General features: G+C 42.3%; 2 protein-coding genes across 2 annotated transcripts; one reads left to right on the top strand and one right to left on the bottom strand.

Annotated features, from left to right (window-relative positions):
• Window positions 1–4,188: 4,188 nt before the first annotated feature.
• On the bottom strand, window positions 4,189–5,115 carry LOC116682681 (olfactory receptor 10A6-like). Its single transcript, XM_032509750.1, has one exon. The coding sequence runs from the start codon at window positions 5,113–5,115 to the stop codon at window positions 4,189–4,191; it is 927 nt and encodes a 308-aa protein (XP_032365641.1).
• A 4,473-nt stretch (window positions 5,116–9,588) lies between these two features.
• LOC116682682 (olfactory receptor 10A6-like) lies at window positions 9,589–12,793 on the top strand (the record flags this gene model as incomplete). The annotated part of the gene is made up of 2 exons (XM_032509751.1): window positions 9,589–10,499; window positions 12,778–12,793. Coding segments are annotated over exons 1-2 (927 nt in total), but the record flags the coding sequence as incomplete, so codon positions are not given.
• Between the last annotated feature and the right edge of the window lie 207 nt (window positions 12,794–13,000).

The following is a 13,000-nucleotide window of genomic DNA, read 5'->3' as shown; positions in this document are numbered from 1 at the left end:
GGTCGGGGGGGCCGGCAGACGCCGATCGTTGCAACAGTGCATAAGCACGACAGTCACACACTGCAAAGCCAAAGACTGATTTTGCTGCAGCTATCTGTATGTGTGTGTGTGTGTGTGTGTGTATCTGTGTGTGTGCTTCTGTGTGTGTGAGACCCAACCCTCTCCTTCCTTAAAAAGCTTCCACATGGATGTATTTAATAATCCTGCGTTTTTGTCAAATAAAAAGGAGAGAGCATGAGGCCTTCTGTTCCTAGATCTAGATCAGTTTACCAGAACTGATCTGGACTAACGACGTGATCACTGTTGCTAGTAGAAAGAAAACGTTGACGTTCACTCGGTGCTATTCACTGACATTTAAAAAAGCAATCATTGTATGCACTGCTGCGCTGGCACTTCTGTGTTGCTAAAGCAACTCAACAGGAGACTTCCCCAACTCTCAGCAATTTCTCATTTACCCTCTCACATCTGGCAGGTTCAAAATTATACAGCTGCTGGTCTTTCCTCCTCTTCCTCATCCCAGTCAGTCGCCATAGTTCTAGTACTAGGCTGAGGCTACTCTCCCCAATGTGACGTCATCACTGAATTGAATTTAAAAACCTGTGAATTCAAAAAGTTACAAAAACCTGTCCTTTAATGCTATGTAGAGACACTTTTAAACAGGATATGCATATCTTGAGAGATTTGTTTTTAACCCAGGGTGGTTTTTACCGTTTTACAGCCTTTAAATAGTTAACAAGTTATCAAAGGGGCTTGGTCTGTATCTCGCAAAGATCAAAGAGCAAAAACTTTTTGTATAAACTGAGGCCGTCAAAAATGTGCCCAACCGCTAAAACCAGGTTAAAAACAGTTAGGGGGCGCTATAGAGCAACCATACCACTCGCAAGCCTTAATGTGAATTCAGATGAAAGAGTTTAATATTCTGCACATGGCTGCAAGATTTTGGGATTTTTCGTGGATCCTGAAGTCCTCAAACAAGTCTTCGTGAGATGAAAAACGTTTGTGATTTAATTTTCTAAAAATAGCTTGATAGAGTTCCAGATGATTCGCATGTTCCCTCAAGAGTTGCGCATTGTGTGTTGTAATAGTACTAGGCTGAGGCTACTCTCCCCAATGTCACGTCATCACCGTATTGAATAACAAAACCTGTGAATTCAAAAAATTACGAAAACCTGTCCTTTAAACACTATTTAGAGACATTTTTAAAAATTGTATACATATCTTGAGGGATTTTGTTAACCCAGGGGTGGTTTTTACCCTTTTACAGAAAGGGGCGTGGTCTATATAAATGGGTGTGGCTAGAGTATAGGGGCCGGCTCAATATCACATGTAGACCACAGATTCTAAGTTTCACATAAATCAGAATAACGTTTACCAAAGATACGCTACTTACTCTGTCAACAGCCCTGAAAGGAAGTTGGTCTTCTGCAACATTTTTTGCGTCAAAATCACGGCCTAGGAGGAGTTCGAAAGAATGTAAACCACATGACATTTCATAAAGTCAAAATGGCCGCCTTCCAGTTGGGCGGAACTAATGAAGGTAAATAGGAAATATATCTGCAATGATTAGATCAAGATCAATATCAAATCTGGTGAAGATCGGAATAAGTACGTCCAAGTTAAGGCCTTACCACGTATTAGGGTGCGCTATGTAGCCCCTTAAATATATGGGCCAAATCGCTAAAGAGTCTCGCAAATCTCCCCGGTGTTTATGTGGGTAATTTTTGTGAGTTTTTGTATAAAGTCCAAAATGTGCCCAACTGCTAAAACCAGGCTAAAAACATTTAGTGGGCGCTGGAGAGCAGCCATACCACTCCCAAGTCTAAATGTAAATTCAGATGAAAGAGTTAAATATTCTGCACATGGCTGCAAGATTTTGAGAGTTTTTCGTGGATCCTAAAGTCCTCAAACAAGAATTTGTAAACTGAGAAATGTTTGTAATTTATTTTCTAAAAATAGCTTGATAGAGTTCCAGATGATACGCATGTTCCCTCAAAAGTTAGTTTGATAAATTATGACGTTTTGTCAAACTCAGGGCGAACGTTGGGGGCCGCTATGGCCCCTGGGAACCAAATACAATGGTTCCTTTTTCAACAGCCACCTAGAGGAAGTTGGTTCTCTAGAACTTGTGCATTGTGTGTTGCAATAGTACTAGGCTGAGGCTACTCTCCCCAATGTGACGTCATCACCAAATTTAGTCATAAAACCAGTGAATACCAAAAATGACAGAACTAGCCTTTAACACTATTTGGAGACATTTTTAAAAATGATATACATATCTTGAGTGATTTGTTTTACCCTTTTACAGCCTTTTAACGGTTCATAAGTTATGAAAGGGGGCGTGGTCTGTATCTTGCAAAGCACCCAGGTGTTTTTTGGGCGCCAATTTTTGTAAGTTTTCATATAAAATGATGCCGTCAAAAATGTGCCCAAGTGCTAAAACCATGCTTGAAACAATTAGGAGACATTATAGAGCAACCATACCACTCTCAAAACTAAATGTGAATTCAGATGAATGAGTATCATTTTCTGCACATGGCTGCAAGATTTTGAGAGTTTTTGTGGATCCTAAAGTCCTCAAACAAGACTTTGTAAAATGTCTGCAAAGATTCAAGAAGATTGCAACAACGGCCTAAGAGGAGTTCGAAAGAATCCTGGATCCTAAAGTCCTCAACTAAATGAGAAATTAGCCATATTGTAAATTTTATAATTTTGTGAATTTTTCTAAAAATATCTTGTCAGTGTTCCAGATGATACGCATGTTCCCTCAAAAGTTAGTTTAGTTAATTACTACTTTTGTTGAACTCAGGGTGCACGTTAGGCAACGGCCGAGACCAATCAGCACAGACTTTGGTGATGATTAATTGGTCTGACATGTGACAAGTTTAATGAGTTTTCACTCAAAATGAGAGAGACGGGAGAGGTGCAGAATAATAATAATAATCCCAACAAAAACAATCAGTTGCATGCTCTTCGTGCTAGGACACCAGATAATTATGTTTACCTTAAGAATTGGCCCCAAAGCAGTTACGTCAACGTAAATTTATGGGGAAGATTTACATTTTTGGGACACAACATCAGTAAGTGATTTGTTAAGTTTTGGACGGATAAAGTTAGCCTTAGGTTACTTTTTTCTAAAATACCTGCTTAGGACAGTTAGCTGCCGTTAGCTAATTAGCCCTGTTAGCATGCAATGTTCTAGCTACGGCTAATATAACCATCTCTTGTGGGGGGGAGGTGGCCTTGACTGGAGAAATGCTGTTTTCAAAAAATTAAACAAAGCTTGAAAGTGTTAATGTGCCTTTCCAACACATCCCTTTAACTGTTTTTATGAAGAAAAAAAATGAAGTGGCACCAAGGGTTAAAAAAACAAGAGGACATAGGATCTTCTGAGGTCATCCACACAGACCCACCAGCAGGTTCACTTTCAGAAACACTTGCTGTGTGGCAAAGCTGTGATGAAAAACACATTATTTCTGATTTCACTCATATTGAAAAAAAAATTCTACTCAAGTCAGGCTTTTAAGTCGTTTAGAATTTTTTATTTCAAATAATATTGCAGCCACAAAATGTTCTGTTTCAGATTGTATTTGAATGTTTGACTGTTGTTAGCACAGGGATTACAATTCCCTTCAACGTGTCTTGGTAGGAAGAGCCAGCCTCTGATGGCCATGAGAATTACGATGGGAGCAAAGCAGGAAGTCATGTAACGTGTCACTAAGACCCAGACAGGGTGTATAGGGTGACGGGAGGAGGTTTTTGGGTCAAATGAACCCAGGACCTTCACCCAGGAGACGCAGTCAGTTTCCTTCTACACTACTAAACATCGCATTGTTCATCTCAAACCACAATACTGGTATAAACATAACTAGGTAGATTTTGTGCCTTTATTTCTAAAGAAGCTCAATTAAATGTTCTAAGCTTTACATCACTTCATTTGACTTTATTATAATGTCAATCACCAGGGAAACTGACCCTCAGTGATGCTCATTTCACTTTGCTTTTCTCATGTAATTTATACCTTTTTAATTTTCAGCCATGTGTTAAAGGTGGTTGTTGGAACATATTAAACATTGACATGAAAAAAAGAAATAATAAATACAAAAACTAATATTCACAATGTAACTGTTCTACATTTTTTAAGGTGTTGAAGCTGAGGAAATGAAATACATGGCTTTCAAAATTTGTATCTTACACTTTACCAAAGATGAGATTTTTACATTTGATGCGGATTTTTTTCAAATTTAGCCCGTACATTAAAGGGTTGAAGAGCGGTTGGCAGGTGAGGAAATATAAAGATACAAAAATGCGCAACATAATGGGTGCACCCCCCATGTCAAACCTGCTCTGTATTACATCAAAAAAACACCCAAAAGAAAAGTTGATGAGGGAAGCGAGGTGGGGGGTGCAGGTGCTGACAGCTTTCTGTCTCGTCTGCTTAGAACCAGAAAAACACACTTTAAGGATCCTCATGTAGGTGTAAAAGATTAGTATTGCAAGACCAAATAGAACAATGAAAGTGTAAATGAGTCCATAGATGTTATTGACTGTGGTGTCAGAGCAGGCCAGTTTCACGATAGCGTAGTTGTTGCAGAACACTCTGTCAATATGGTTCCCACACAGCGGTAAGGAGGAACTCAATGATATCATGACAACAATTGCAAGAAGAGGGAATAACCATGATAGAACAATAAACACAGCTACCTTGTTAGACTTCATACGAGTGTGATACTGCAGAGGATAACAGATAGCAAGATATCTGTCATAAGACATCACAGCTAGATTGTAAAACTGTACATTTGCATAAGTATGCAAGCAGAAATTCTGCAGGAAGCAGAAGGGAGCAGAAACAGTGTGAATGTCCGAGAAGATCTGAACCAGAAGGAATGGAAACAACCCTGTACTACCATACAGTTCATTTACAAACAGGCTGACCAGAAAAAGGTACATAGGTTCATGTAAGCTCCTGTTCACACAGATAACCACAACCAGCAGCACATTGGCACACACTGTTAAAACATAAACACACATCATGATCACAAACAGTAAGTATTTAAAGAGTCCAATATCAAAGTATGCTCCTAAAGTGAAATATGAAACCTGTGTAGAGTTTTTCATAATTAGAGTTTGGTTCCCAACACAACCTTTCTAGTTAGCACAGCATGAACAACGTTACACTTTGTAGATCTGCAGAAATCAAATTAGTTTAAATGTCAAATGTTCTCTTATCATAGACTCACATCATTAACACACACGCAGTATTCAGCCTGCAGACAGTAAAGACATCAATTACCACAACAACACACACGCAGTATTCAGCCTGCAGACAGTAAAGACATCAAATATCACAACAACACACACGCAGTATTCAGCCTGCAGACAGTAAAGACATCAGTTATCACAATAACACACTCTCCATCTTACCATCTACCTTATTCAGGTTATAAATGACAGAAAGTAGGTGATCACATATGTATAAATAAATCTTACATTCATCTGCTGTCTCTAATCTAAAACTGAGATGAAACTCTGCGTCAGCTTCTTTTAAAGTCTTCTAGTCAGAGGGGGGGCACATCAGCAGTCTGGCCTCATCACCCCGGGACACATCTACCTGACGTCTCAACTTCTACTCTTGATGATAACCAATGGTTAATTTTGAACAACATACACAAGAATAAACAACAAGGTTTCTACGTTAGGGGGATAAACGAGGGCCACTGAGTCCAGCGTAAGAGTCACAACAACCCAGAGTCTAAGGTTACCTAGCAACAGACATAAAGTCGGGGCCCGATCCACCAAGATCTGGTCTGAAGTGGGCCCCGATGTATTCTCTCCCTTAAACTTTTATCCTACCGTCACAGGGGGTTTCTTCTTGTTTCTAAGCAGAAACTGTTATCTTCACACACACACACACACACACACACACACACACACACACACACACACACACACACACACACCAGGTTTGGGGCCTCTGTTTGGTGCAACTGTCTCTTCTGTTCTCCTAACTTTGACTCTCTTTCCTGTTTTTCTGTATCATTCTGGTACACAATGCACTAGTATGCCACATTAGGCCTGAGCTAAAGTTTAAGGCTCAAGCTAAACCATCTGTGTGTCAGAGAGTGGAGATGTGCCTTGCTTTTGCCATCCAGCTATCAATCAATCCATCATCCATCCATCCATCCATCTATCCATCCATCCATCCATCCATCTATCCATCCACCCATCCATCCATCCATCCACCCATCCATCCATCCATCCATCCATCCATCCATCCATCCATCCATCCACCCATCCATCCATCCATCCACCCATCCATCCATCAATCCATCATCCATATTCATCCACTTATCCGGTATCGGGTCGCAGGGGCAGCAGCTCCAGCAGGGGACCCCAAACCTCCCTTTCCCGAGCCACATCAACCAGCTCCAACTGGGGGGGGCATCCTGAGGTGTTCCCAGGCCAGGTTGGAGATATAATTCCTCCATCTAGTCCTGGGTCTTCCCCGAGGCCTCATCCCATGTCTTCTATTCCTAGATCTAGATCAGTTTACCAGAACTAATCTGAACCAACGACATGATCACTGTCACTAGAGAGAAAGAAAACGTTGACTTTCACTCGCTGCTATTCATTAACTCAGTAAAAAAAAAATCATTTGCCTTCTCACGTCTGGAAGGTTCCAAATTTGCTGGTCTTTCCTCCTCTTCCTCATCCCAGTCAGTCGCCATAGCTCTAGTACTAGGCTGAGGCTACTCTCCCCAATGTGACGTCATCACCGTATTGAGTTAAAAACCCCGCTAAAACCCAAAATTATAAAAAAAAAAACACTATTTAGAGACATTTAAAAAACATGATATACATATCTTGAGTGATTTTTTTTTACCCAGGGGTGGGTTTTACCCTTTTAGCCTTTAAACGTTTCACAAGTTATGAAAGGGGCGTGGTCTGTTACATGAGTGTGGCTAGAGTATAGGGGGCGGCTCGATATCACATGTAGACCACACATTCTAAGTTTCATCCATCCATCCATCTTCGACCGCTTATCGGGTATCGGGTCTCGGGGCAGCAGCTCCAGTAAGGGACCCCAAACTTCCCTTCCCGAGCCACATCAACCAGCTCCGACTGGGGGATCCCGAGGCGTTCCCAGGCCAGGTTGGAGATATAATCTCTCCACCTAGTCCTGGGTCTTCCCCGAGGCCTCCTCCCAGCTGGACGTGCCTGGACCACCTCCCTAGGGACCCCCCCAGGAAGCATCCTTACCAGATGCCTGAACCACCTCAACTGGCTCCTTTTGACGCGAAGGAGCAGCGGCTCTACTCCGAGCTCCTCTCGGATGACTGAGCTTCTCACCCTATCTCTAAGGGAGACGCCAGCCCCCCTCCTGAGGAAACCCATTTCGGCCTCTTGTACCCTGGATCTCGTTCTTTCGGTCATGACCCAGCCTTCATGACCATAGGTGAGGGTAGGAACGACACTGCCCGGTAGATGAAGAGCTTTGCCTTCTGGCTCAGTTAACTTTTCGTTTCATGTAAATCAGAATAACGTTTACCACAGATACGCTACTTCCTCTTTCAACAGCCCTGAGAGGAAGTTGGTCCTTTGTAACTTAAACATTTTTTCTAAATTCTTTGGATGACTTTTCGTCATGAGTGTCAGAAAATACTACCTGCAAAGATTCAAGAAGATTGCAGTCACGGCGTAGGAGGAGTTTGAAAGAATCCTGGATCCTACAGTCCTCCAACAAGTCTTCGTAAAATGAGAAATTTCACAAGAAATTTGTCATATTGCAAATTTTATAATTTTGTGGTCTTTTTTTAAATATAGTTTGACAGAGTTCCAGATGATACGCATGTTCCCTCAAAAATTAGCATGATGAATTATTACTTTTTCGAATTCAGGTTGCACGTTGGGGGGGGGCGCTATAGAGCCCCCTGTCAACGCCCGAGACCAAGCACTACAAAATTTTGTGATTTTTCATACTGTAGGTCTGACATGTGTGCAAGTTTTTGTGAGTTTTCCCGCATATTAAGACCCTGAAAAATGAGAGAAACGGAAGAGGTGCCGCATAGTAATAATTAAAGCTGCAAGAAGTTACAACGGGGTCCAAGCCAGTCATCCCCAATGAACTGGGGAGCGCATGAAAGTGGAACCCAAAGCAAAACGCTGGGGGGGCAAACGTTGGGAAACATGGAGAGGCGCATGTAACGGTACGGATTAATAGCACAATGACCCCAAAAAACTCTTCTAGGCTGGATACAAAACCTTCCGTAAGGGACAGGAAGACAACAAAGACGTCGGCAGAACTCTGTTAGCATTTGCTCAAAAAGACAGTAATTTAGTAATAAAGACTTGTTCTATTATTAAGTTACAAAGTTATGAATCAGAAGTTTGATGTCACTCGACCTCCCAAGTGATAATAAGACCCAAAATTGTCTACTTTGATTATGGCGCCCCCTAAAGGCCGATCTTTACCAAATTTGATTTCTTGGTTTAAGCGAAACACTCAATGCAATTAAATGGGAAATTTGAAATTGCAATCTCTCCGCCACAGTAAAGGCTATCAACACCAAACCTGTGACGTTGTTTGGCATGACGCCCGGAGGCTCTGTACCAAGTGTGGTAAAGAGAGGCCATTAGGGGCCGCTATAATCAACAAAGACCCTTTTGGGCCTTTTTATCCCTTCTGAGGTCGAGTGCGTCGTACGTGACGTCAAACGGCACTTCTGAGTCATGACTTTGCAACTTAATAATATAACTAGTAGAAAAGTACTGTCTTTTGGAGCAAAAGCTAACAGAGTTCTGCCGATGTCTTTGTTGTCTTCCTGTCCCTCGAGCGTTTTGTCTGTCATTTGGGCTCTGGGACGTTTTCAACAGCAATGTCCCGCCGATGTTGCAGCTCTCGCCTCTTGATATTTTCCTGGTGAAGAAATAATCTGTCCATGTTATCATGCTCATATTGTTTCTTCTTTGACCTCTGTTGTTTTTTTAACTCGCTAAGAGTAGATGTTGAGACGTCAGTTAGATGTGTCCCGTAGTGAGGCCAGACTGCTGATGTGCCCCCCCAGCACCAAACAGGAAGCAGCAGACTGGGTAGAGCCAGTGTTGTTTATGGTTTCATGGCGCTGTGCAAAACAGAACTGTGTTGTTATTTTTTCAACCATCACTTAGAAACCAGCAGCTACTCGTTGCCACAACGACCAGGTCCTCTGGTACTGAGGTCCGACCGCTGCTGTGGGCGTCTGCTCACTGGAAAAGGTTAAAAGACGCAGAGCAGAGGTTGGAGCTCAGTTAGACTGGACTCCCAGTCCCACTGAAGCAGATGAATGTTAGCATTCTCCCAATGTCATCAACTGTTGGGTAATGTCTGACCTTTAGTATTACAGCAGACACTTGGTGAAGGGCATGTTTGATGAACTCATTCTCTCCTGTTTGTTGATTGAATGCTGTTTGGGATCAATGTCTTATCTGAACACAGTCTGAAGAAAGCTGGAAATGTTTGACTAACCTTTCAGAAATCCTTTAATGAAATGTTACACCATGACGTTATCTTGTAACATGTTTTAAATTTTGTTTTTCAGAGTCAGGAGGATAATGGTAAATACTACGCAGGTTTTAATGTTCACACTAAGTGCCTATCTTGACACTGGTGGTCTCAAATATTTATATTTTCTTATTATCATTTACATATATCTGTTAATTATCTGTGCCAATGTGCTGCTGGTTGTGGTTATCTGTGTGAACAGGAGCTTACATGAACCTATGTACCTTTTTCTGGTCAGCCTGTTTGTAAATGAACTGTATGGTAGTACAGGGTTGTTTCCATTCCTTCTGGTTCAGATCCTCTCGGACATTCACACTGTTTCTGCTCCCTTCTGCTTCCTGCAGATCTTCTGTTTAAACACTTATGGAGCTAGAGAATTTTGGACCTTGGCCATCATGTCTTATGACAGATATCTTGCTATCTGTTATCCTCTACAATATCACACTCATATGACATCTAACAAGATTGCCCTGCTTATTGCTCTGACATGGTTGTACCCTTTTTTCGTGAGTACTCTGACAGCATCTGTTCTGACTGCTCCTTTACAGCTGTGTGGAAACATTATTAACAAAGTGTACTGTGACAACTATAGTGTTGTCAAGCTGGCCTGCTCTGATACAACAGCCAATAACATTTATGGACTTGTTAATATATTTACAGTAATCTTTGGTCTTATAATCTTGATTCTTTTCTCTTACACGAGGATCCTTAAAGTGTGTTTTTCTGGTTCTAGACAGACCAGACAGAAAGCTCTCAGTACCTGCACACCTCACCTTTTGTCCCTGCTGAGTTTTTCCTTTGGAGCTTTCTTTGAATTAATACAGAGCAGGTTTAATATGAACTATTTACCCAATATGTTGCGTGTTTTTCTGTCATTGTACTGGCTTACATGCCAACCACTCATCAACCCTTTACTGTACGGACTGAAAATGTCCAAAATACGCATCGTATGTAGAGATCTGCTCTTTGGGGGGAAAAGGTAACTTAACATGTTACCTGGCAACTAAGAGCTTTGCTCATCATGAATAATAAGAAATACATTTGTTAATGAGATATATTTGACAGTACTTTTTTATTTAACTACTTACTATGTTATATATATGTATACTATATGATGTGACAACCTGTAACTTCGTCTTCATTAAACATAGATGAAAAGGTTGCTTTGAAAAAGCAGGAAAAAAAGAAAAAGTTTTCTTTAAATCACCTAAAGTAGATGCATGCACGTTTGTCTTTTGGATTTTTGTAATTATTTTAACGTTGTAATTTTTTACTCTTTCACTATTGGAACTAAAGAAAACAAATCAATAAGCATAATGTGTATAAAACCTGTCCAGTGTAGGTAAGGTGATATGTTGGAGCCCTTATACAACTTTGTTTTGTTGATATACCACGTTGGTGATATTAGTTCTTCTGCAGTTTCCTGTTGGAGCGCTGGGGGGAGCATTGTCTTTGGAACAAGGAGCAGATGAGTTGGACTGGATGTTTGTGCTCCGGTGAGCAGGCCGTCTGGATAATAAATGGGTCCCAGCTCCCAAATGCAGACAGATTGTGGACATTGACTATTAGCATGCACAACAAGCAAGCTCTTCCCTGGTCCCATAGATAGATAGAAGCTCAAATTTCATGTTTATAAAACTTTTTTAAAACTGTCAGTCAACTTTGACTGATAGTGGATCAACAATCGTGGATTGTGCATTCCCTAAACATAGATGTTATCTCAGCTGTTGGATAATGGAGATAAAGACAATATTTGATAGTAGATTATGAAGTAAATTGTTGTTTCCGAATTGTTTTTAAAACCCCAAATAAGTCCAGAGGGAAACGAGAGGGTCCCGACGGTGAAGGGTTAAAACTACATGAATTCTTCTTCTTTTTGACACATGCTTTGTTTTTCAGTGAGACAGAACACACACCCCGGGGGAAAAAGACAATGGAAATAAAAAAACTAATAACAATTGGCCATGGAACAAACAATAAAAAATAACGTTTCATGGCCAAATAGAAAATGTAATTACAAATAAATAAAAGATTATAATTAACGCTTCCATGTGTTGTCATAAAAAAACAAACCACACTATGAACATATGTATGTAACACTTTATAAGGTTGTGATCTATAAAAAAATGATGGGAGAATGTGCGGCTACTGCTGGTCCTGCAGGAGGACTACGCCAATGGAAGGGTCCGGAGACAAAGAGACTTCAGGGACCTTGATGATGACTGGCCAATATGATGATTTAAATTCACTAAAGCTGTGCTCTTGGATCTGTGTACTGAATTGGGTCCAGTAGAGAGGGCAATGTGCCAGAATTACACCATCCTGGTCCAAATACAGGTCCTCCCCACCCTGGGGGCCACCGGCTGTTTCCAGAGGTAATGGCAGATGGCTACTATGCATCCTGATAAAGTTCCCTTGGCCTTTGGAATTGAAATAACCCTCACGCCCCCCATCATCACATTCCCTTCACCATACAAAGAGATTGGCATGGGGAACTTTCCAGAAGATCATCTCTCAATGCAAATCAAACCAGCTATTAAGCTAACAGCAGAACAATGCTAGGGACGTCTGGAGAGGGCTGCAGAACATCTCCGGCCACTGCAAAGCTGTGGGAAGAAGCCAAGCCGGAGGAGACAAGACTGGGCAGATGAGCTGAATCTGTTTTTAACAGATTTGAACTCTGCCTCTCGCCTCCCTCTCACACCCCCCAGCCCCCTCTTTCACACCCCCTGGCCTTCTCCTCTCCCCCCCTCCCCCCTCAGCCTGCCACCTTCAACGACCCGCATCAGCAATGAACCACCAGCCCGCTCCTCCCCCCTCTCCCCGCTCATCAGTTCACCACCCCCCTCTCCCCCTCCCTGAGACCCACCTCCTACCATCCACACACCCCAGTCATCCTCCACCCACTTCTCCATAAAGATGATCAGGTGAGAAGTCAACTGAAAGAAGCTCAAGGCAAGGAAGGCCCGGGCCCGGACGGCATCAGCCCAAGTCTCCTCAGGGACTGTGCTGACCAGCTCTGTGGTGTGTTCAGGCACTTATTCAACCTGAGCCTGAGCCTGGAGAAGGTCCCAGCCTGTGGAAGCCCTCCTGTGTGGTCCCGGTACCAAAGTCACCGCGACCCAAGGAGCCAAACCACTTCAGGCCTGTTGCCCTGACTTCTCACCTGATGAAGACCATGGAGAGATCATCCTGCGTCACCTGCGACCCTGGTGGGCACACAGCGGGACCCTCTGCAGTTTGCTTACCAGCCTGGGATTGGAGTGGACGACGCAGTGATCTACCTGCTGCACAGATCGCTGCTTCACCTGGAGGACAGCGGGAGCACTGTGAGAGTCATGTTCTTCGACTTCTCAGTGCTTTTAACACCATCCAGCCTTCGCTCCTCAGAGTGAAGATGGAGAGTGCCGGAGTGGACCAACATCTGGCGCATGGACTACGGACTACCTCACCAACAGACCA

Source organism: Etheostoma spectabile, unplaced genomic scaffold (genome assembly GCF_008692095.1).
Source record: "Etheostoma spectabile isolate EspeVRDwgs_2016 unplaced genomic scaffold, UIUC_Espe_1.0 scaffold00018825, whole genome shotgun sequence".
In the NCBI taxonomy this organism is placed as follows: Eukaryota; Metazoa; Chordata; class Actinopteri; order Perciformes; family Percidae; genus Etheostoma; species Etheostoma spectabile.
This window is presented reverse-complemented; position numbering and strand designations above follow the sequence as displayed.